This window comes from Cottoperca gobio, chromosome 4 (assembly GCF_900634415.1).
Source record: "Cottoperca gobio chromosome 4, fCotGob3.1, whole genome shotgun sequence".
Taxonomy (NCBI): domain Eukaryota; kingdom Metazoa; phylum Chordata; class Actinopteri; order Perciformes; family Bovichtidae; genus Cottoperca; species Cottoperca gobio.
In genome coordinates, this window is record NC_041358.1 from 20,500,215 (window position 1) to 20,524,438 (window position 24,224).

The 24,224-nt window shown below is 43.8% G+C and overlaps 1 protein-coding gene across 2 annotated transcripts; it reads right to left on the reverse strand.

Annotated features, from left to right (window-relative positions):
* Positions 1 to 38: 38 nt before the first annotated feature.
* lnx1 (ligand of numb-protein X 1) lies at positions 39 to 23,526 on the reverse strand. 2 transcript variants are annotated; one of them, XM_029429185.1, is made up of 10 exons: positions 23,336 to 23,526; positions 11,224 to 11,477; positions 9,549 to 9,704; positions 7,460 to 7,668; positions 6,954 to 7,376; positions 5,437 to 5,571; positions 3,432 to 3,609; positions 2,077 to 2,323; positions 1,221 to 1,379; positions 39 to 1,054 (listed from the first exon to the last, which is right to left on the reverse strand). In XM_029429185.1, the coding sequence occupies exons 1-10, from the start codon at positions 23,425 to 23,427 to the stop codon at positions 919 to 921; spliced, it is 1,989 nt and encodes a 662-aa protein (XP_029285045.1). In that variant the 5' UTR covers positions 23,428 to 23,526; the 3' UTR covers positions 39 to 918. The 2 variants fall into 2 exon arrangements, with proteins under 2 accessions (XP_029285045.1, XP_029285046.1); XM_029429186.1 differs by having other exon boundaries at positions 11,230 to 11,477; positions 23,336 to 23,525.
* Between the last annotated feature and the right edge of the window lie 698 nt (positions 23,527 to 24,224).

Here is a 24,224-nt window from a genome sequence, read left to right on the forward strand (position 1 = left end):
GTAAGGCTTTTGAGGACGTATTTTCTCACACAACTCTCTTTTTCAAATGACTTTATTGATCATTTAACCAAATGTACCATCAGATATACTACACAGGCCGAAGCGTGACAGATATAACCACAGTAGATGGGCCTCAGACCATCCACTGATACACAGAAACCAAGTCAGTTTTTTTTTTCTTAAAAGTAAGAAAATTTGTAAGGCCTCCACAATGTCACCTAATTAAATATTATTTTTTAACATGTTATGAACACATTGATCCATTATTTTTTTTTTCAATATATTTTTATTGCCAGTGGTTGGATAATTTAGCCATAGCTTGTGAAATAAAAAACCTCAACACAGACTACTACTTGGCAACGTGTCTTCAGGTCAACGGATGAAAATGACAACCACTGTCAGTACAAACAGAATGGAGCCTATATTTAAAGGCCATACCACAAACAAACAAAAAGAAACGTATTACAAGTGCTCAGATCAGTACTTTTTTTAGACACCCAACATTTACAGTAAAGAAATGTGAGTCCAACTTAACGCATACCCTAATATATAACTACTGGAATTGGCAACGTGTTGTGTCTCCTCTCGATCCACCCACCCCACTCGCTGGATGCTGTGCCGGAGAATGACGATGTCCTTTAAACAGACAACATCCTAGTCAGAAGTGGCTCAGGCCTGGATCCTTCCTGGTTAGCATTCTTTGGAGGGGGTGAGGGCAAGTTAACCTCTGGTAACAATCCAGTCTCATGTTTGTCCCTCTCTCCAAACTCCTGGCAAAGTCTTAGATGTCCATCAGAAGTGAGATATCCATACAGCTAATCTAAGCTTCTCCCACACAGCAAGTTTATAGTGGTCAGCCAGTTCAAAGCTGCGCCTTCCACATCCCTTGGTCCGTGCCACTGAAGACTTGGAGCTCTGCTACAGCAGGCTGCCCGGCCAGGAGACGATGGTCAGTGTGATTCTGCCCCGAAGCTCCTTTAGAAGGCGCACCAACGCTGTGTGGGTCATCCCCCACGTACTCGTCCCATTCACCTCGAGCAAGATGTCCCCACACCTACACAGAGCGAGAGCATGTTTCATTTAGGATTATGTAAATTACTGTGGGAATCAAGACAATTACTTGATGGATATTAGTAACGACATTTTAAAAATAGTGTTCAATAGTGTACTGAAACATTTTTCTCACAAGCCACAATGAGTGATAAACATTGGCTGTCTACCTTATCCTGCCATCATTGTAGGCTGGCGTCCCTTCCACGATGGAGCGGATAAAAAAGGATTGATTGCAGTTGACCTCCTCTTGACCTCCCACAATGCTGAAGCCCAGGCTGCCCGAAGTGCTCCGCCGCAGGACAATATCTTTGCAGCAGTAGAGATGCCTGTATGAGCCAAGAGAGAGAGATTAAACACCCTAATCTCTCAACTGCATCTTTAAATTGTTAACACTGTGTATCCATACTGAGTAAGTGTGCAGTAGCGAGATTGCTAAAAACCGGCCCCGGCTCCTTTGGATGAAGGTGCGACTTTTCCCTCACAGGAGATGTGAAACAATGAGAATAGTTGGACTTCTATATCAGTGTCTTGAAGATAGCCTGAAGGAAAATTACATTTAAATCAACTGCACCACTGGTCTGGACTACATTCCCACGGTGACGGAGCATTTGTTTTTGACTGCTAATCAATTCTCTGTTTGAGGAGAAACACAGTTTTATTTCACTTAAAGTGGGAGCAGCAGTAGTTCATTGCTGTCAGCGGGCCGACTGTCCTAAAGATAAATTCATAAATGTTATAATCCGAGGGAAAGTTTTTAATTCTCAGAAGTTTTACTCATATAATAGCAGTGAATATTTAAGCTGAAAAGTTAGTTTGAAAGTATAATGAGTCGTCTCTTCCCAGCTGGCTCTGTCAAAATTTCAGTTGGCACCAGCTGGCAGAGGTCAAAGGGACCCGTGTGTGTGTGTGTAGGTGGGGGGGGGGGCTTGGGGGGGGTGTTGTGTATAAATTATACTGGCCTCAGAAAAAAAGAAAGTAGAAAATGTATATTCAGTGGAAACAGAGACATCAAGAGGCGCTTACCTGGGTAGCTGCAGCCATGACACCCACAGAGGTGAGTAATCGTCATTGGGTACTGGGCTGTTGGTGCTGTCTGTGGGCGAGGGTATGAGACAGGGCGGCAACGGGCACTCCTGCATGCTTTCTTCCGGAGGACGCATTTCCAAGACCTTGAGCACCACGGGAGAGGAGGTGTTCTTCAAGTTGGCCACAGCTTCGCCCCGCGTCACCCCCGTCAAGTCCACACCGTTCACGTTTAACAAGATGTCACCTGCGGGAGAGAAAGTAGACAGCACAGCTCATCCTCTGCCCAGGGTTGCTGCCCTGATAAATGCTTTTCAAAAGACCTCGCAGGGCAGGGACTCATCATCTGCCTATTTAATATTCAACAACCTGCCTGCTAGAACACAAAGGGATGGAAAGTGAGCGCCACCTGTGCTTTAAAAAGCCTCCTAGCGATGAAAGTGGTGCAAAGAAAAACAGACGGCATGGTCCAGCCTGCTAGTAAGCAACTCACAGGACACACTTGCCCGGCGTGGATATGCTAATGCAAATGAATAGTCTATCACGATACACAAACATGTTTTTTAGCTACACAGAGACAGCTGCTGCTGTGAAGTCCCATATGAATACAGTAATGTGCACCTTGAACCATGCACAGGGCAAACAGACTCAATTTACTTTGTTTTTATGAAGGTCTTATGTTACTTTTATGCTCCATCACAGCATGTCACTGACGGGGGTTGAGTGTAATGACAGGCTTCATATGTTTTAAGTTGGATATGCTGGAATAAGCATTACTAAAATGTCTCACTCCCCTGCCTTCGACTGCATTATAGGATATCAAGGCTGCTGCTATTACATCCAGTTATTTGTGAGCAGCTCTATGTTTTGCTCTATTTCAGAGCTGACTTATTTCATATAATGATATAATTAAGTACTCCACAAATACTCCTCTGGAACACAATAAGTCCCGAGCACTGCTATGCTAATGTTTGTTTGTGTTTTTGTTTAAGTGTGTTAGAGCCAATTTGCGAAGCACTGATCCACAGCAGCATCATTGAGTTTTTTACTGGATGAACACTCTTCGTAATGAAACATGAATCTTAAGCATTCATCAATCACTTCCACTGTTACATGCAAAACATTCATCCCCAAAGACAAATCCATGACAGTCTGCCAGCCATAATGTGAGCTCCAGTTAGTGACAGCCTCACGAAACAAATATCCACTAAATGAGTAATTATTTGCACAAAAGCGCTGAACACGACAACGCTTGTAATGAAGAATATGAGTAATATTCTGATAATTATAAGATTGAGTGTGCAGGTGAGTAATGGAAAGAGACATCATGGTGTTCATTAGTAGTTCCAAATTACCTTTGCGGATAGAGCCCTCCTGTCCCACTACTCCATCAGAGTCCACGTTTGTGACGTAAATGGGGAGGTCCCACCCTCGGCTGGACATGCCACCCGCCACCGTCATACCCAGGGAGTCATACGGCTCCTTAGTCAGTGAAACTGTCTTCTCATAGCATGCAGGCTTCTGACAAGAGTCCTTCACAGGGGATACAAGACACACAGAGAGAGAGAGAGAGAGAGAGAGAGAGAGAGAGAGAGAGAGAGAGAGAGAGAGAGAGAGAGAGAGAGAGAGTTTTGCCTTAATACCATTTTCTATTATTATTTTTTGTTCTACTGCCATGGTAGTAGGTCTAAAAACATGCATCCATGTCGTCTTTCTTGTGTATCCACATTCTTATAAACACAATAACTCAAGACCAAACATGAGCTGAACTTAATTGTTAGATCAAGGGCACCTTCCATAGTCTACATAATCTAATTAGATTGTGGGCTGCACATTTGCATATTAATAAAGGGCTGTTTTCTCTGGAACTTGCGATATGAACACCAGCCATGCTATGATATGGGAAAAGAAGAGTCCATTGACATAGACATAGTTGCTGTGTAATTAATGACCTCATTAGCATAACTGGTAATGTATAATATATGGCGGTTATTAGGATCAGGCAGCTCAAGTGCTTCTTCATTTTCTGTTGATGTTCGATATAGAGCAGCTGATTTATTCATAGACGTCATGATGTGCGTTTTGGTTTTGTGTGGGATAAAGCGCAGGAGATTTTATTTATGACAACTTTGTTTGAGTGTCCGATGGGGGAGAGCAAGGGAGAGCAGAGTAGCAATGAATAACGCATGGACACATTGAGGTTGATGGGATGTAGCTTGTGCAGCTTTGCTAATGTGCTGCATTCACACATTTCTGCTGCGCTCAAGGGAGGAGATCACTTGACACGTGACTGACCCTGTGGCACGGCACTGCCAAGCTACTCACAGTGAGCTGTGTACATTGTGTACAATACGCTACCGCGTGGTCTACTATGTGTGTATACATGCACACCATCGTGAAGAGCAAAGAGTATACAAAAAAGACAGAAATGTTTTTGCCTGTTTTCAGAAATGGAGACTGGTGCTCGAGACTCTTCTCTTTTTTGACATTTCATCTTTTTTCAGCAAATTAGTAACTAAGTCAGTTGTAACCAATTGAATACCGGCTATATTTAAAGGAATAGTTTGACGTAAAGCTTCTTTTTGGTTTTTTTCTTACTGAGAGTTAGATACCAGTATCTGTACGGTAAATATAAAGCTACAGCCAGCAGCAGACTAACTTAGCACAACAACTGGAAGTAGGGGGAAACAGCTCACCTGGCTCTATTCGAGCTACCAGCACCTCTAAAGGTCACTAATTAACACATGATATCTTGTTTGTTTGGACTATTTATTGGCTGGGCACACTGACTTTAATTATAAAAGTGTATCTCAAGCTCGGGAGCTAAGCTTACTGGCTGTGGCGTGATATTTACAGACATGAGAGAGGTATCAAACTATTAATACCCCTCTTTACACTGTGTGTTGTTTTAAAGGAGATACGATGATTTTTGAAGGACAGTGATCTACAGAAGCAGACTTTTCTGCCTGCTTTTAAACCACATTTGAAATCCCACATTTTCATCTTAAAATATTGATTCTAAAAAAGTATAATATTCAAACAAGATATATCACAAGGTTCAGTAAGGGACTGGGAAAAGTCTTTCATGGAAGGAAGGTGGAAGCTACTCTAAATCCTGTGGGTTGTTTTCTGTGAGAGAAAGAAAAGATGCCTGATATGGATGGGACAATTCTCTGAAAGGAAACTGCCCGCAGAACTGCTTGAATGACATGCTCAGCTTTGATGGGAGAATAATACCTCCATGCATCATTTGCACCTGAAAGGGAATATTTATCATGGAAGGTGGAGACAGCGGAACAAAGCTCCTCTCTGTGTGTTGGTACTGTTCTTGTCTTATGTGTACATGTCCGTGCTGCTCACCAGTAGGGTTTGCTCTATATCCACAGGGGAATATGGTGGAGGACCGTCCATGCCCCATGGAGCTTCTTGTAAGATGTCTGAGGTAGGCAGGCAGATCTGACGAGACACGATGAAGTGGACACCTTCCTCGCTTGCCTGGAGAACATTAAGAGACAGAAGAGTTCAGACATGAGTTGCAAATGATATTATTTTTTAAAGCAGGATTGAGAAGATTGATACCACTCTTATGTCTGTCCGCCAAGTTTAAGGCTAGGCCTACAGCTCCATCGCTGCATCCTGTGCTCAGCGCTACCCAAGACTATTGTGACTGGTTTAAAGATATGCAATCAAGCCGGAGGTTTTCTTTTCCTAAACCAGAATGGTAATTGGTGCAGCCAGATCTTTATCTAGCACTCACACAGAGTTGTGGGGAAATATCTGGCAATGCAAGACTTGGCTATAGCCAACAGTTTAGATTAGCTTTTCATGTAAACGTGGAAACAGTTGCATGAATTTATCAAGTGGTAAAAGAAAAATGTTTGGCACAAAATTACCTTGCAAAAGGGTGAATTTTTGTTTTTAAATGTTGGGTTTTGAAGGGATTAATAAGACATACCATGTTCATTAGTGGACTTAAATGTGTTAGTAGGTGTCTTTTGTTACCTGGCTAGCTGTTTCCCCCCATTTCTAATCGTAATGCTTAGCTGTAGGCTTATATTTAACAGATATGAGAGTGGGACCAATCTTCTCATCTACGTCTCTTTTTAAATGTGGGTGAACCAGCCATTTAAGGAGAAATTTGAAGTTAAACGATGGTCATAATTTAAATTCACTGCCATCTATAACCTACTTTGTATCTCCCAAACTCATACTAAACTGACAGTTCAGCTTCACTCATTCACACATTCACATGCAAGTGGTCTAACAGGCACACAGACAGGCTGACTGCTTCTCTCTCCCCCCAATCTGTCATTGCTCTGAGATTTCCCCATGTCCCTGCAGCACAGAGCTGACTCCTGAATTAGCCAGTCCAGCCCATTATTGCCTTAACTGTACTAATTTAATTTCTTCCCTGTCAGTTGTTAATCTCTGACAGAAAGTGCCTGCTCTGAGAGGCCATGTTGGCTCCACAGAGACCCAGAAGAGGCCAGTCAGACTGCTCAGACAGGAACTCCGGGTAACAGAGACCCTGCACAGTCAACCGCAAACACACTGCAATTAACCACGATTAACCACAAACACACCACCATTGACTGGCATCAACCAGGAACCAGAGGCAGCCACATGGCCCGGTCCATTAGGGAATCATCACAATTAAATACTATTAACTGCAGTGAGTGCAGACACAACAGCACAGCACAACACAATTAGCCTGAATCACCACAATTATCTTTAATGCCTCTGGGACTCGGGGTAAGAACAGAACACAGTTGAGTATTGTTTGTAACAACATGTGGACTAGTCAGAACTATGAATTTAATAAAAAATGCTAACTCCTGCTATAATCGATTTGTTTAAAGAAGGACCTACGGACTGACCTGGATAAGCAGAGCAGCATGTTCTGGTGCTCCGTAACGTAGATCATGCCCGTTAATGGCCAGTACGCGGTCGCCAACGCACAACTGTCCGTCACGTGCTGCCAGGCCGCCCTCCAGAAGGTGAAAAATGTAGACGCCATGCTCCTCCGGACGCCTCACGAGCTTAATGCCCAGCTGCTCCTCTGGAGTGGATTTATTCAGGACCACATGGATGCTATCGTCCCTCAAGGGATGGTGGGGTAGACCGTGAGACGGGTGGCCCATGGCGACATCATGTCCGTGCCCGTGTGGGTGGCTGTGCGAATGTGAGCGGTAGCGATGGCGCTGTTCTCTGAGCACGGTTAGCCGAAGGAGTTGGCAGGGCTGTTTGAGGGTTGTCACAGCATAGCAGTGGGGTACATTGCTGATGTCAATGCCATTCACCTGAGAGGGCAACAGAGATGCAGTTTAAAATGGGACTTTGATTGTTTCTTACTTATTTGTGAAACACATTTTTACTGTGATACCTTCAGGATCATGTCCCCAGGCAGCAAGCGTCCATCCCGAGCAATGACACCTTCTCTGTAGATATCCTGGATAAGGACGCGAACCAAGGGAGTCTCATTGCCGCCGACGATGCTGATTGCCAGCGGTTCTGAGGGAGCCAACCGTGTGATCTTAATACTGGTAAGTTCACCGTCAGGGATAAGGTGATGCAGCTGAGGAAGAGCCAGCACTAAGGGAGAAGGAAACAGCTGAGTTTAGTTCTGAATATTACTGTGTAATGACAAAAAAAATCAAGTTTGACAAACAGCCAAGTATATCAGGGAAAGGAAGTTTGGAGAAAGAGAGGGAAAGTGAGACACATTGAGTGAGAACGTGTGGTAGACAATGGTGGAGAGGTTCTGCAGTGGAACCAGCTGTCTCTACTCCCTCAGGTTACTTAAACAAACTTGTACAAGCCAAGAGGGAAAAGTTACTTGGCTGATTATCCTGCTCGATGTTTGTATCATTAGTCACATACATCTGTAGCAAGTATGCTTGGGAAAACCCTAAACTTCAAATTTCCACAAGGTTATTACTTGGGTGGGGATACAAGCAGAGTAAAGACTAGCACTTCTTGAAATCTGCACACGACACTTATGAAAGTACAATTTGTAGCAGATTTTTTCAACTCAACCGATATAAAGTATTCTGTCATAATAATAAATGCTTATTGTAAACCTTCACATTTCTGAGAAATGTGTACTTGTCTGCTAGTGTATATCATTCAATTGTGCAAGCTCCCCTTCCCTCATGCCCAGTGGTGACTACACTTAGCAGCAGAATGACACATCCTAAACTGCACCATGTGGAGGCGGGTGGGGGCTTTTTTGGCCAATACATGACAGAGAAGGTGAATTCCTCATCTTATTTCTTTTGCTTTGGTTATGAAGAATGTCTCTCTCTCTCTCCTTATTCCTCAGTGGGCTGTCTCCCTCTGTGTCTCTTGCTCCGTAGCCTCAGTCGTTCGTTCTACTCACGCAGCACTTTCTCCATTCCAAAGTCAATATTTTGTCTTTATCGCAGCAGATTGCTTCTGGGGTGGAAGCTACATTAACACAGAGACCTGCAGCTATTATGTAACCCTTCATCCTCTCCACCACACACCCTTTCAATCCTCTGTCTTTCTTCATCCCTTCATTTCTCTTTATTTTTCATCCACTCCTTCATCCATGGGGACATCACTGTGCCTTTATTTGTTTCCTCATCTCCGTTGTCTTTTTCTTTATCCGCTCTTCACTTCATTTGTTCTGTATGGATCTATCTCTACTTCAACCTTCCATCCTCTCCGTCTATCTTTGTCTCTCCAGCGGCAGGCAATGAATATTTAATATATTCTCTCAGCCTCCTCAGTGATGGCCTCAGAGAATAATCTAGTCTCCGATCGTTCGTCATCCTTCATTCTTACGCAACACCACATTCCTTCTCTTCTTCCTGTCATGCTGCAGTTCTACTTCAACATTATGGTCTCTTATGGTGGACTATATTTCCTCCACTTAACTATCACGAGGGTCGGGCTGTGGATATTCAATTAAATATTTCTAGAGCACATTTTCTTTACTACGTAACTTCTTATGGATCTACCATGTCGAGAACGCTGCGCTCCCTGGGGACTACTCCATCAAGTTGGGGCAACACTGTTGTCCTTGGCTGTGTTGGAGGGAGAAGGAGAGGAATAGGGGATACAGGGTGAGTGGAGAAGGATACGAATGAAGGAGACAAATCGAGAGGTGGAGAAGAGAAGGTCATTAGCCTCGTCTCTAGTGACCTCCCATATCCCATCGCTGTCTAAAGAGCCTCAGGCTACCACTCTCCATCCTGATCTGTCTTTAGTGATGCACCAGTGGACTTATGCAATCCACAGCTGAATTATTAAAGAAACATATGTTACTGTTACACTGTGGGCTCCCAGTCGTGTCACCCTCCTCGTACAGCTGGGGGAACATCGCAAATGCACACATATGGACACACACACACACACACACACACACACAATGTGCACAATACAAGCACAAAAATATACATGTTCTAAGAAACAAAGACAAGAGAAGAGGTGCAGGCCTCGGTCCATACCTTCCTGTGGCACATGGGAATTCCTGGCATTGTCTCTCTCCTCAGATGTCTCATTGCTCACTGCGTTGCCGCTCTTTGTCCGCCGCAGGACACTGAATGCTCGGTTCAACCTCCTGAAGGAACGGCTCCTCACTGAAGAACGGTCAAAATTTCTGACTGCAAAGAACACAGGGGAGAAAGAGAGGCACTTTATAGATTACCTCACACTCAACATGCCCAGACATGTCTGAATCTGCCTCCTCCCAGCCAATCCAATAACTCCTCTGGGTTTAGTGGCTGAGATCTGTGTTGGTGTGTTGTGTTTTATAGTTTGCTAATGAGCAGGTGTGTACTGAAAACAATGTTATGAGAGTGAACTAAAACTGTATCCAGTGTGTTGTATCGGTGTATCCAGAGTAATATAATAATAAAATCTAAAATATTATTAGGAAGGAAATGCATTTGTTGGACCTTGAGGGTGCACACAGTTTGATTTGGTGAGAAACAATAAATGTAAACATAACTTTGTTTAGCAGAAAACAACAAAAGTTGACCACTGTGTGTGGTGTGTGTCCAGTCCACATTTTCTATCAAGGTTTATTTGTGTCGCAACTTTTAACAAACTTCAATATTGTATCTTTGTTTGTGGATGGAGTAGCTGCTTTCAACCAGGCGCCCTTTAATTAGTAAAGGCAATCCGTGCTGAGTATATACATGGTTGCGTAACTACAGCAGTGATGTAACACACCATGGACTCTAGTGACCACATGAGATGCTCCTGGGGAGACTGTTGACTGGTACTTTGCTTTACCTAGGAACAGACAGACAGGCTGCAGGAGGCTGCAGTGGAGAGGCAGCAGCCCAAGCCTGGCTTCACCAAGCACAGGGCAGCGTGCCTCTGCAGCGCCCCTCCCTCTCTCCCTCCCTCTGCGGGCTCTGGGAGATGCGAGAGCTCCTGACAGCCACATTATTCTTTAAAAGCGCCAGCCGCTTCTGGAGCTGTCAGCTTGTTCAGCAGCAGTGGCGCTTATGGTGGTTGTGGGCGCTCAGCCGGCTGGCCCTAAATTGCTGGTGCAGCGTCATTTGGTGTCCCCACTGCCTGTACAGTGGGGTGGGGTGGGGGGGGGATGGGGGTTTAGAGAGGAACAATTGTGACTGCTTCCTGGTTTCACAGGTGGAAGAAATGGAGGGAGAGGGCTGATCACGTCATTGGGCATTAACACACACTTGCATCAGGCTATATTTAACCTACCTCTCCTTCCATTTCTCCTTGACTGCATAATGCACCTGCCCTCTTAGTGACTTTCTCTCTCTCTGTGTTTCTTTACTGTTTTCCACAAAGAGAGATTTTATGGATTGGTGTAAAAAAAACAAGGCAGTAGAGTTAATTGGCTAATAGGATTTCTATCAGAGACCATTAGAAAGAACAAAGACTGTATTCGATGTTGAGCGAACGCCTGGGTTATACGTTGTAAGTCTGCAGGTGTAAAAGTATGTTTGAACATAGATCGCTGGCATCTGGTTTTGACTGGGGGACTGTGTTACTGTGACTAGAAAGCTCTCCACTCTTTATTGATTTTCAATCTGTCACTCTGGCAAACACACACTCCCTCTAGCTCTCTCATCAGACTACAGGCTAACGTCATGCATTACTGAACACACACACACACACACACACATCCGCCCGCCCACTCACACTCACTCTTCTTGCTGCTGCTGCGGGCGGCCAGGCTGGTCGTGCTGCCCGACTGACTGTTGTCCTCCATGCTGGGGTCGAAGGCGGGGTTGACCAGGCCAGGTTCATCTGATAGGAGGGCCACGGCGGCGGAGGTGGGTCCGTCATTGGGCAACGTGGCGATGGTGAGTTCTGACGTGCTGTCGGTGCATTCGCCTTCCTGCGAGCGCCGCTTCCTGTCTGCCGAGAGGCCATAGTGAGAGGCCCCTTTACACCTGCACACAGGGGTCAAAAGGTCAGTCGCAGGTTATACCGTTGGTATGGTGCAATTAACACTGGACATGTTGAGGAAATGAGGACATTGATGATGACACAGAATTCTGTTATGAACTACATGTCGAGCACGCAGCAAAGCACAGCTTCACTTATAACAGTAGAGTGAAAGTCAATTTATGTTAGTGTCTAATGGAAAAGGTCACATTCTGAAGAATAATGTGAGCAGATTTCAGCATCTCCTCCGGCCCGAGGCTTCCTGCACGCTGACCTCTATCTTCTGCTTTGGGACTGCCTCACACAAAAGCCGCTTATCTGACCTCAACGCTCAAACAGAATCTCTCGAAGATACCACACAGCCTGAACAATAACAACAAATGTTGTGGCTGAATATATTTCTCACTTTGGAATTTATGCGGCACCTCTCTGAGAATGTCATATTTACGTTCATAAAGAAAAAAACCCTCATTTTTGTTGCTTTCACACTTTCTTTGTGACAGTATCTATAGTCACATGTAGGATGGAGTTTCTCTGTTGCTGTGAGTGTGAGTGTCACTGACAGATGATTGAATACAAATGTAAGAAAATACCCGGCAGACAGGAAGGGGGGTGGTAACTGACACAACAGTTGAATATAAAACAGATATTGTCTGATGCTGTTTTTCTTAAAAACAAATCTAATTCCTAAGTTCCAGATGTCTTTTCCCTGTCAACAACACCACAACCACAACACATTTACAGCCTCTCTCTCTCTCTCTCTCTCTCTCTCTCTCTCTCTCTCTCTCTCTCTCTCTCTCTCTCTCTCTCTCTCTCTCTCTCTCGCTCTCTCTCTTTCTTTCTCATACACACATACACAGATACACAACCATGTACACACTCATGCACATATTATGCCACACACCATAAAAGGCTTTTCACACTGACAATATCAAATTGGGAATAGTTGTGTGAGAATTAAAGATATCCCTACAGAGTAGGGTATTGTACTGTTGGAGAATTTTTCTCCATCTGTAAACCATAAAGACTTTGAGCTGACGCTTCATCAGAGGCAGGAATAATACTGGCTTGTCTCTCTGGCTGTCTCTGCGGAGCCATCAGCACAAACATTAACTGGGTTTTAATGAGCTGGATCAAACCCAGGCACCGCTTCAACAGTAGCTCAGAAAAACAAAAGGAGCGGCATCCATTCTCCTGTGCTGTCAGATGGGCTGGCTACTACTGGACCTTACATGGAGGATATCAAGCCAAAAAGGAGGGGTAAAATGGCAAGGTAAGGTAAAATGGTGGACATCATTGCAGAGTCGCTTATTAAACAAGATGCTGGGGAGCCATTTGAGTCAAACCGCTAGGAACAGTTCTGGGCTTTGAAGACAATTTTAGTGGTGGCCAAACCTTGGAATAACAACTTTCGTGTCCGTTACGTGATGCCATTGGGCCTAAAACTTTCCCCATTAACTTCCATTGGGAAAGAGACAGATGATTTATTTTGAGGTAAATCAACCTTCCAGAATGAAAACTTGAATAGACCTTGTTTAAATCATTAGGTCTTAAAAGTTGTAAAATGCACTAAGACTCAAATCCAGAGTTATTTTCCCTCCTCCGTTCATGTGAATGAGCCAGAGACCGAGCTGCAGGGAGACGGGCTTAAAGGAAACGCTTGCTCTATGGGCCCCTAGACGAGGAAGATCTGAGTCATTTTTAGATCTGATTTATTATTAGTATAAATATTTTATCATGCACCACCTAGTAACTTTCCTAGGAATAAACGGGGTCCCACCTGTATCCAGTTCTCTTTATACAGCCATGATTTGAGCCCCTTGGGCCACCACATCACTACAGGCAGCATTTTGTCTCAATAACAGAGCCGTCAAAGTGGGTCATGCACTATGTCCATATCTCTCAGAGAAAATCATTTCATCCTGAAGTGGGTTCTATATCTCTCTTGTAGCCACGGGTCAGACTCACAGTTAGATTTACCTTTACACAAAGCTGAAGTATCTATTGATCGCACTCTGAGCTGTGACATAACACTTGGATACACTGTGTGTCTGTGTACCTGTGTGTGGGTAGTGCCATTGTGAGTTATTCTTGTTCATTCAGTTAGTAAATTAATTGCGATCAAGCATGTCGGTGCAGCAACATACCACTTAACTGAGTGAAGTGGTTGAATGGAGCCATATTTTAATCAACAGCAGAGGAGAGGGCAACGCTGCAGTCCTGAGGGGCCAGAAGCTTTCCTCATTTCACTCATTATCAATTAGAAGAATTAAAACTGTATGCAGCTTGAAAACACTACTGCTCCTCACAAAACTGTCTTCAGTATACACAGACAAATGTGTGCATATATGCATGTCATATAATAATAATAATAATAATAATAATAATAATAATAATAATAATAATAATAATAATAATAAGCTTTATTTGTATAGCACCTTTCATACAAGAATTGCAGCCCAAAGTGCTTCACAGCAAAAACATAACAATTAGTCCAAGATTAGACAGAATCAGAGCATTTACAGTACAATAATCACAGTGCTGATGTAAATGAGTCTGAAGTACCATTATAAAAATAGTAGAATTAAAATAGTATAAAATAGCAGAATTAAAATAGTATAAAATAACATTGGAAATCATGCCTAGTTTCCCTATCTGTGCCGTACTTAACGACCCTTCTGCCGGGAAATCACATTCATCACACCATTCTTGGAAATGTTTTAAACTAGTCAGAGCCATATTTTGAAAGCATGAGATCAACAATGGGCCCCTGTGGCCTTTCAACTGGTTTACTCCCTTCGGTTAAAGCCAGTTTTTCCTCCAATACACATTTATCAGAGAAACTTCCTCTTTTTCCCCGTGGTAAAACAGTCTATTTGATCTCAATACACACTCTGAAATTTATCTCAGTTACCTTTACACATTCAAAGTTAAACCAGGTATAGCAAACATTTATGAAATCATTTAAATTAGTTTAAAGTGGCACCATTAAAAGGCTAAGATAAAAAGATATAAAATATCACCATTAAAAGGTTAAAGTAAAGAGATATAAAATATCACTATTAAAAGGCTAAAGTAAAGAGATATAAAATATCACTATTAAAAGGTTAAAGTAAAGAGATATAAAATATCACCATTAAAAGGCTAAAGTAAAGAGATATAAAATATCACTATTAAAAGGCTAAAGTAAAGAGATATAAAATATCACTATTAAAAGGCTAAAGTAAATAGATATGTCTTCAGTTTACTTTTTAAAGATACTGAGAGAGCTTGCCTCCCTAATGTCTGCAGGTAAAGTGTTCCATAGCTTTGGTGCATAATTTCAAAAGGCTGCATCCCCAATTTTCTGTTTCTGGGAACATTCAATAAACCAGTAGTGGATGGTCGTAATGTTCTTGGGGGCACATAGTTTATTAGAGAGTTGGCAGTGTAACTTGGTGCGGTTCCGTTTAGGGCTTTGTATACAAGAAGGAGGACCTTAAAGTCAATTCTAAAAGTTACTGGAAGCCAGTGTAGAGCGGCTAACACTGGACTGATGTGGTCTCTCCTCTTGGTTCTAGTCAGCAGCCTCACTGCAGCGTTTTGGATGAGCTGAATATACACAGACAAATGTGTAAACTTTCCTCATGTTTTATCTACAGTAAAGATGACAGGACACAAAATATGTTTTCCATAAGTGAAGATTTTAGATATGAAAGAATGACTACATGATGATATAAAAAGTAGAATAAGCCCTGTGGATGCAAAAAGACTAAATGTATTACTTATGCTAAAGGTCAGGTGCCACTCGAAAAATAGATTTTTATCTCAAGGGACTTTCTGGATGAAATTAAATAAATAAATCAAGTTTAAAAAATGTAAATAAATCAGTAATAGAATCATGTAACAGACCATGTAGTTGGTGGGTGATTTTTCCTCTAGCACCATTTTTTACATTTTAGGTTTTGAGTAAAATATCTTGACAATATTGGATAAATTGCTGAGAAATGTGGTGCAGATATTGAAGTTTCCTTGAGGATAAATCCCAATGACTCTGGTGATCTTCTGATCTGTAATGTAAAGCCATCAAGTCAACATTTGTCCAAAACTTAAAAGCTGGTTTATGACCAGCAAAACAATTTCCTCATTTGTACTTTGTATTGCGTGCTAGTTAGCACATGTTAGCATGTTAGCGTGCTAATCTAAGATGGTGAACATGGTGAACATTAAACATCCTGAACATCCCCATGTTATCATCGTCACTTTAAGCATGTTAGCATCCACCACCAATGTGCTGATGTACAGTCTTATGAACATACCATCACACTTCAACTCCACACTCTCTCAACTAAAGAAAACTATTGAATTACAGATTTAAATTGTCCTTATTGCTACACAAGCAGCTGTGACCATCCCTGTGTAACAATGTCCTCATTCACTTTGATTTCTCCCAGCTGGTGTTAACATCTTCATCTATAAAGAGATTTTACTCCCTGCCTTATGAAGCAGCACTGACTATAGACGCTTGACTGAAAATATGCTTTCAAGTACCACACACACACACACACACACACACACACACACACACACACACACACACACACACACACACACACACACACACACACACACACACACACCTTTGATAGACTTGTATAGGACTTCTGGTCCAAGCTGACTATATGGAATTGAAGCCTTAGACAACATTTCCCTGTTTCAGCATGGGTAGTGGAAAATGGAAAAGAAAAACCACAGTCAGTCAGTGGAGATGGACGAATACCATTGAATACAGGTTCATTCAGTTACATAAATCTTACAGACCACCCAAATGTTAGCGAAATGTCCAAGAATGAATGAATGCACACTATACACTGAATTGGAGTAAGGAAGATCTTAAGTTTTTTTTTCTGAAACATGTGATTGTAGAGCTCAGATACGGAGGATACAAACCAAAGAAAAATATATTTAGAACAGCACAGGCAACAACATATACAAATGTTGTTGACATCCTGAAAAACATAGAGGCCATCAAGACACAGCCTTTGAGACAGCAGCCGTTGTTTAGTGTGCCACTGGTTTGTGAGAGGCTTTGTAAAATCCCCTCTCTCCAGGGGACAAGTGTTGCCTTAAAAGCGCAGCCATATCTCAGCTGCTTAGAGTTTGAATGTCTTGAGATTCAATGTTAGGGCCACAGCCTGTGCTGTCTGAGGTTAAAGGCAGGGAAGCATGACAGAAACCCCTTGTCTCCCTCACCAGGGTGGTCTTGGAGTTTTAGAGCCAAGGTAAGCGAGCCAATTAAGTCTGCACCCTGGAGACGTGCGGTGCATCGAGGGAGGTACGCTTGAAAAGAAATCCGCATAACATACTCTCCCCTTATTTTTTTTTGTTTTTCTCTCAAAAACAAACATCTGTTTGTATATAATCATTGAACTTTGAGTGCTCGTGCGAAGCTCTCCCGTATACAGCATCATTTTTCGGGAGATGATCACTGAGCTTAGAGGATGCTCATTAGCACTGCAGTATCCGTGTCTCGGCCAGTATAGCCTCGGTTATCACATCATCTCTCTAAACCCCGGGATCCGTGGCGAGATAAGGAGAGAGGACACCAAAACATCCTCATCACTCAACCTATCCTCCTCCCTAAGCCTCCTCTACCTCCTACTCCTTTATCCTCTGGTCTCTCTCCAGCGCAGTAACATTACCCATGATGCTTTTTGTGACGTGGCGGTCGTGCCGAAGCTCCCTGGCTGTGACACAAACAGTCCTGTTCTTGTGATGTGAAATAAACACCAGCTCACAGCTCATCAAAGCCTGTGAGATTCTTCAATCCTCTTTAGGGGTGAGTGGATTATCCTTCCTAACCCTAATACTCTCTCTGCTCCCTGACTGCCACGGACAATCATGTTGGGCCACACTCCGCATACAGTGCAAATTATCTCCCCTGAGGTGACAATTCCAGGTCAGACAATCGGATACAAAAACTGGGAGTGTGGGCATATTTTCACACGCTGCGGTCGTGTAATCATGCACATGGCTTGGAATCTAACGCATTGTTTATTCACAAAGCCATCCTACGCTGGGTCTGATGGGTACAGACGACTGACTTGTGTATGACCCACAGCTTGACTAACTTTGCTCAGGTGAGCTCTTCTTTCTCTTCTTCCTACATCCTTATTAATCTGAAAGCAGCAGCGGGCAGTTGTTACTGACGAGTTTATACACCAACTTTATAATGCTTTTGAAAATATACCGGCTATACCTGACATGTAAGAAACTGTGACAGAAGAATCCCCAGCTGCCTTGTGAGCCCAGAGCTAGCCTGCAGGTTCCTCATTGAAGAACATGTGGAATACAATGTGTGTGTGTGTGTGTGTGTGTGTGTGTGTGTGTGTGTGTGTGTGTGTGTGTGTGTGTGTGTGTGTGTGTGTGTGTTTGTGTGTGTGTGTGTGATATATGAGAGGCTTCCTTGTGTGACATTGGGAAGCTTAAAGTGACATCATGCGATGTGTGTGTGTTAAGTTTATTTTTGGAGCACTAATGACTTTGGGAATGCACAGACACTATTGGTGCAATATTCAACGACAAAGAAATAAAGAAGAAAACATTTACACATTGTAAGTAAAGCCAGAAACTCACTCTAACCCCAAAATTTCCCACCGTCGTTAAAATCCAGGAATGTTTTATGGACCCAACATCTAATCCAGCTGATTCAGGGATGAAACTCCTGAGAGTCTGTCCATAACAGCTTTTGGCTACGACACATCAAGTTTGCTTTCGACCGGACTGAGCAGGAAAAAAATAAAAAGCAGCGCTCTGGGGAAGCACCTGTGGTCAAAATACAAACACACACACACACACACACACACACACACACACACACACACACACACACACACTACACTTACACAATGTAACCAAACAAGAATTATTGTGCACTATGGGGAGGGGTGGTGGTCATTAATTGAATTTATGGAAGAAATGGCTTGAATTTAACATTTTTCCTGAATTAAATGACTATATAAATTACCTCTTTATCACACACTTGGGCCACATGCCAAACACATAAAGGAAAGTTTGATTGGGAGGCAATAGACAGAATGATAGATGGAAGAGAGAGAGAGAGAGAGAGAGAGAGAGAGAGAGAGAGAGAGAGAGAGAGAGAGAGAGAGAGAGCAACATAAAGACAGACAGAGTAATCCAGTTAATGATGAACTAGAGGAGTGTTAATCAGAGGATGCGCTGGTGTGTTGATTGGATCCGCCTGCTGCGAGGGGTAATCCCATCTGCTGCACGGGGAGGGGGTGAGGCCGCAGCTCGAAGGGATAGTCTCTGCTGTGGGAGGGAATTTTGGCCAAGCTTGCTTCTAAAGAAAGATTTGCTAAATTGAAGTAGGAGGCGAGGTTTAGTTGGGTGTGACTTCTTGCAGCGTTTGAAGATGAATGCATACAGAAACCAAAAAGAGAATGTGCACAACGGCCCACACAGAACATAAATCCTGCCTTTGTGTTTGAACCGTCCCTACTGCTCCTGTGCAGCGAGCAGTGGCTCAGCAGGTTTGGCATGCGTAATGCATCTGTGTGTTTACGAGTGCAGAGGCATCCCAGCCAAGCGCTGTGTCATTCCAGTCAGCCTGTTAGTTACAGCCCAAACTCTGAGTCATGGTTTTTCAGCCAATCAATACGTACGATCATCACTGGAGCCCTGACCTCATGATTGGTCTGGAAGGACATTTATGCAGCATTTATTGTGTCAGTATCTGGTTTCAACCAAGAGGGCAAGCTCCCTCTTTTTTTGTCAACAGAGAAGAAGAGAGCAGCTGATTTATTCTCTGCTCTCTAGCTGAGCTGGACCTCAGCTTACTAAAAGACCTTACTAATGTCCAGGCTAAACGGCCCTGCAGTGAAATACTATGCATTTCTCTTACTGATGTGCAGACAACTCTAACTGTAATCCACTCCACACTACAGTATATGATCATAGAGAATCCCCAATAGACTGCTGTCCCACATTGCTCTTGGCACACTTTAGTCTATATTTCTCACTGTATGCCACACTAGCCCTTGGCAGTGTCCTGGTTTCTTTACCTCCACGTGCCATGGTACAACTGCCTGAAACACAGCCAGCACTGGTCAGTCGAACCCAACGCCCTGACACTCAGTAGGGTCCCGTTCACGTGAGAGATTAACTCTACACAGCTCTCCTCTCTGCTGTCTGTTACACTCTGCTGGCTCCCTGCTCTGCAGCCCACCCATATGGATCCCCTCCTACAGATTAGCATGCTGCAGTAAGGAGACCTGAGAAAATATGCCATGTTTAACACGCCATGCCTCATAGACCCCAAACACCAGCGAGACTTTGAGCCAGCAAGAGGCAAAGGTTAACAGCTTTTTTCACAATACATGCAACTTCAGTGACATGGCCGAGGAAGTAGGGCAGCCGATGTGAATGATTCAGCACGGATATGAAAATGCACTGCATTGCGGAAACAACTTTTATTTAAGTTTTGTAAAATGCTTTTCTTATGAAATTCCCAACTCAATCCCATCTTTAAACCCTCTCTGCATGCTGACACTAATACCTGTTTGCCTCGCTGGTGTGCCGTATTTCTGCCTGAACAGAGACCCATATGAGAGGAAGGCTCTGCGAAAGTAAACACTTTGACCTGCTACTCACTTCTGTTCATGAATAAATTAAAACATACATAATTCATTTGTTCTTTTGTGACTGTGTATTTACACATGCAGCGTGCGTTCTTCAATTATACATTGTCAAACAAGTGTTTTGCTGTGTGTTTATTTTCATGCATGTTTGTTTTGTGTGAAGTGTAACATGTAATATAAAATGTATGCCTTCGTCTGTTTGTATGTGAACAACTTCCGTGTGTCCTCTAAATGTGTCCTTCTCCCATCTTTGCTTTCATGCTTGATTGTGCAGTTTGTATTGACTACCATGCACATAAATGCTCCCACGACGGATTCACTTAATGTGCTTCATATTGTAAATCCCACGCCAAGAAATAATTAAGCTGATTTAATGTTATCTCCTTTTTAAATAGATGTGCAAGTTGTTCAGGAGGATAGGAAGTAGGCTGTTAGCCTGATTTGTTATCTCTCAGCCACTCTCCCCCCGGCCTTGCCTGTATTTCTGGCCTGCTAGATACAATGATACAGTGAGAGCTGCCTCACCACAGAACAAGGATTAATATTTAATCCAAACAAAAGTCTAATTAGTGAAGCCTGCCCCACACTTGAAGCTGCCACGAGGCCAAAGAGGGCATGGCATGGTGCGCTGCCTTTGACTCGAGATGGACCCGGCGTAAAGAAAATGACTTGGATCGTTCAGATCCAGCGAGTTCCTCTCCCGAAAGGCTAATCCTGTTAGAATGCTTCCATGCCGAAGATGTGTGGAGCACTGGGAGTGTGCACAGCTCTTGGTGATCAAACACCTCCGAGATGAGGGCTGAATCAACGGAAGCTAAGCTAATCATAGCGTTTAAGACATCTCAACAAAGGCCCAGAAATGAACATAGATTAATCATTGATGCTCCACGTCACTGCACTGTGATCGTCAGGGGGAACCCATGTGGGCTGGGGCAGGGAAGAAGTGTGTGCATTTGTGTGTGTTTATGTGTGTTAGGAATAAAGAATCACAATCCAGGTGCTCTCCTGAGTGTGCCAGTGCTGCTTTTTTTATTGTTTATTGGCCAGTGCTGACAAAGTAAAACGGCAGTAACCATATTAAGCATTTCATCACAGAGAAACATTTACTTCCCCCCTGCATTGGTAGCACCATCTACACCCTGCCAATACAGTCTGTGTACAAGCCTACGCTCATTTATGTGTGAGTAAGACAGATTGCAGCCACTCTCATTTTTCCCACGCAATATCAACTCACTGTAGTAATCACATTAAAGTGAAAGAAATCAGAGAAGAAAGGAAGGGAAGGGAGAGGGAGACAGGAGTGGCGAAAGGGAGCAGGAAAATAGAGGCAGGCGGAGACAGTGGTAACACGGGGGGAGCTGGAGGCTGCTCCTGTCAACAGTATGGATAAAGACAAATGGTGTGCTACTGCTCTCTAGCCAGGCAGAAAAACACCACGTCCGCGTTTGTCTGCTCCTGGTTTCTCTCCCTGTCATGTCATAATCAGCAAAAAAGCTCACTGTCACAAGCACAGAAACACACTCTGACACACACTCTCTCTCTGTCGGACTGTCAATATTCCTCACTCGGTGCGCAAAGTCAGAAAATCAGATTTTTCCACATACAACCCCCCCATTGAAATTACCCACATACTGGGCGTGCCAGTGCAATCACCATCGCAGCATAACGTATGGCCAGATGGAAGGCAGACCCAGGAAGTGACCTTATACCCTCCTGTCTTCTCTCATCTCCCCTCTCCGCTCTGCTGTACTTCCCTTAAACGCTCATCCACTTCATTTCCATTCTCATCCAGTCTATCCTGTTCATAATCAAATGTAAGGATTTCATCTCCGCTAACTCGCTTCTTCCAACCCATTCACTCACATTTGCCTACATTGCCCCTTCTTTCCCACTCTCTCCTCTCCTTTTTGGCATCCACTGCTGTCCAATATAGGCTCTTGGTGTCTGCAGGAGCTAAAGCCCCACTCAGTGGAGAGAGCATACAATGAAATGAGGGGATTTGCGAAGCGCTCCATTGTTCCATGTATTCAAGCAGTATAATGGGACATTTCCGCCAGACTGGAAAGAGGAGCGGTAGCCCAGCTTGGGGATCAGAGAGCCCTGGCTTCACACGGAGCTGCTCAATATAGTCAACATTAACTCCCACACAAAGAGAGTCTGATGGGCCAACACAGAGCAGGAAACACAGCTCAGAAGAGGAGCCAAAGATAGCGTGACGTATAATGTAGCGTAAAAAGGTGTTTTCCTGTTTTTATATCACCGTGAATTGAATATGTTTGGGTTTCGGACTGTTGGTTGAGCAGAACAAGCAATGTATGATGTCGCCTCGAGAGCTGTGAAAGTGCGATGATCATTTCTCACTATGTTCAACATCAAAACGATTCATATCGATTATGAAAAGAATCCTTAGTTGCAGCTTTAATGTTGACAAAATATTCAACAATACCCAACGTGCTGTGCATCTGTGTGTGGATGGGGATGTAATCTTTGCTACTGATGAAATATTAATAAAAAAGAAAGGAAATGCACACCAACAGGTGGGCTTTTTTATGTTATGTGTTATTTTATGTAACAATAACAAAGAATATGTGTACATAAAGTCCATTACCACAAACAAACACACCATGGTTACAGCCGTCCGTATGCTTAACGGGACACGCACACACAATGTACAAAGCCTACAACTTGGAGCAAATGTGTGCTGACATTTCTCTCAAATCAATACAGTTCACAGACACACTCACTCATGCCTCTGAAGACTGAGAGAGAGAGAGAGAGAGAGAGAGAGAGAGAGAGAGAGAGAGAGAGAGAGAGAGAGAGAGAGAGAGAGAGAGAGAGAGAGAGAGAGAGAGAGAGAGAGAGATGCCATGCTGCAGTGCTGTAGCATCCAAACTGTCCTGGACAGCACAAAGCCCTACCTGCTGGCTCTACTGCATCCCAGTGCCACAACAACCAATGAGCAGGGCATTAGGAGGCAATTTTTGAATTATTTTCACACCACAGTGGCACACTGTAACTCTTAAAGTGAGGAAAACAATGTAAACAATAGAAGTTACACACAAATATGCACGGATGTACCACACAAACACAAAAACAACAGGCTGATGAGAGAAGTGAAAGACATGCACAACAACATATTAGCAGCTGTATGAACCTTTGATGGAGGGGAGAGATGGGGTGATGTTGGTGAAAGGATGGAGGAGGAGGCTGAGTGTTGTACTCACAGCTCAGAATAGAGGATGTGCAGGTTGCCCAAATTGTCTGTGTAGTTGGCCGGGCTGAGCCAGGGCAGGACCAGCAGCAACAGAGCCTTCATGGTCAACGTTTGGCTCTTTTTCCTCTCTTTTCCCCTTCTTTCTCTCTTCTCTGCACTGAAGCTCTGTCCTGTTCTAGTCCCCCCTCCTCCCCCTCCTCCTCCTCCACCTCCAATTCTCCGAACCTGGCCGTGCTGACCCCCCTCCTCGCCTGCCTTCCTTCTTCAGAGACGCTCTCAGATCAGAACGAATCCTTCACTTCCTACCTTTTCAGCTTCTTTCTTTCCCCTCGGGTTCCCCCTCTCTCTACCTCTGTGTCTGTGTGAGCTTGGCAGTTTCTTCCTCTGCCTCAGGCTGGCTGCCTGGTCATCTCAGCTGCAGAGGCAAACGGGCCAGTTGCCAGAGGTTGAAGACGGAGCGGAGGAGGAAGAAGCAGCAGAAGCAGGTGCAGAGCAGAAGTCCCGTTGTGGCACAGGAGGAAGAGGAGAAAGTGCAAGAAGAAGAGGAAGGAGACCCATGCAAAGGTGGCACATTTGGAATACAATTTGAGATGTGCAGCCCCTTAATCTGCTCTGGGCATTGACGAGTTGTAAGAGGATTTGCGCTCGTTTGCGTGTGTGTGCATATCTGTCTCCATCGGTGTGTGCGTGTGTTTGTGTGTGTGTGTGTGTGCGCGCGCGTGTGTATGTCAGAGAGAACAGCGCAGGCTGTGACTTATACTGCAGCAGAAACCACTGAGGGGGGAGATGGAGCAGACCAAACAAAGACACGAGGGGGAGGGGGGGGAGGTACCTGGTGCTGCTCTGATTGGCTCTGCCCTCTTCACGCGTGTACACACACGCACACACTCAGATATACA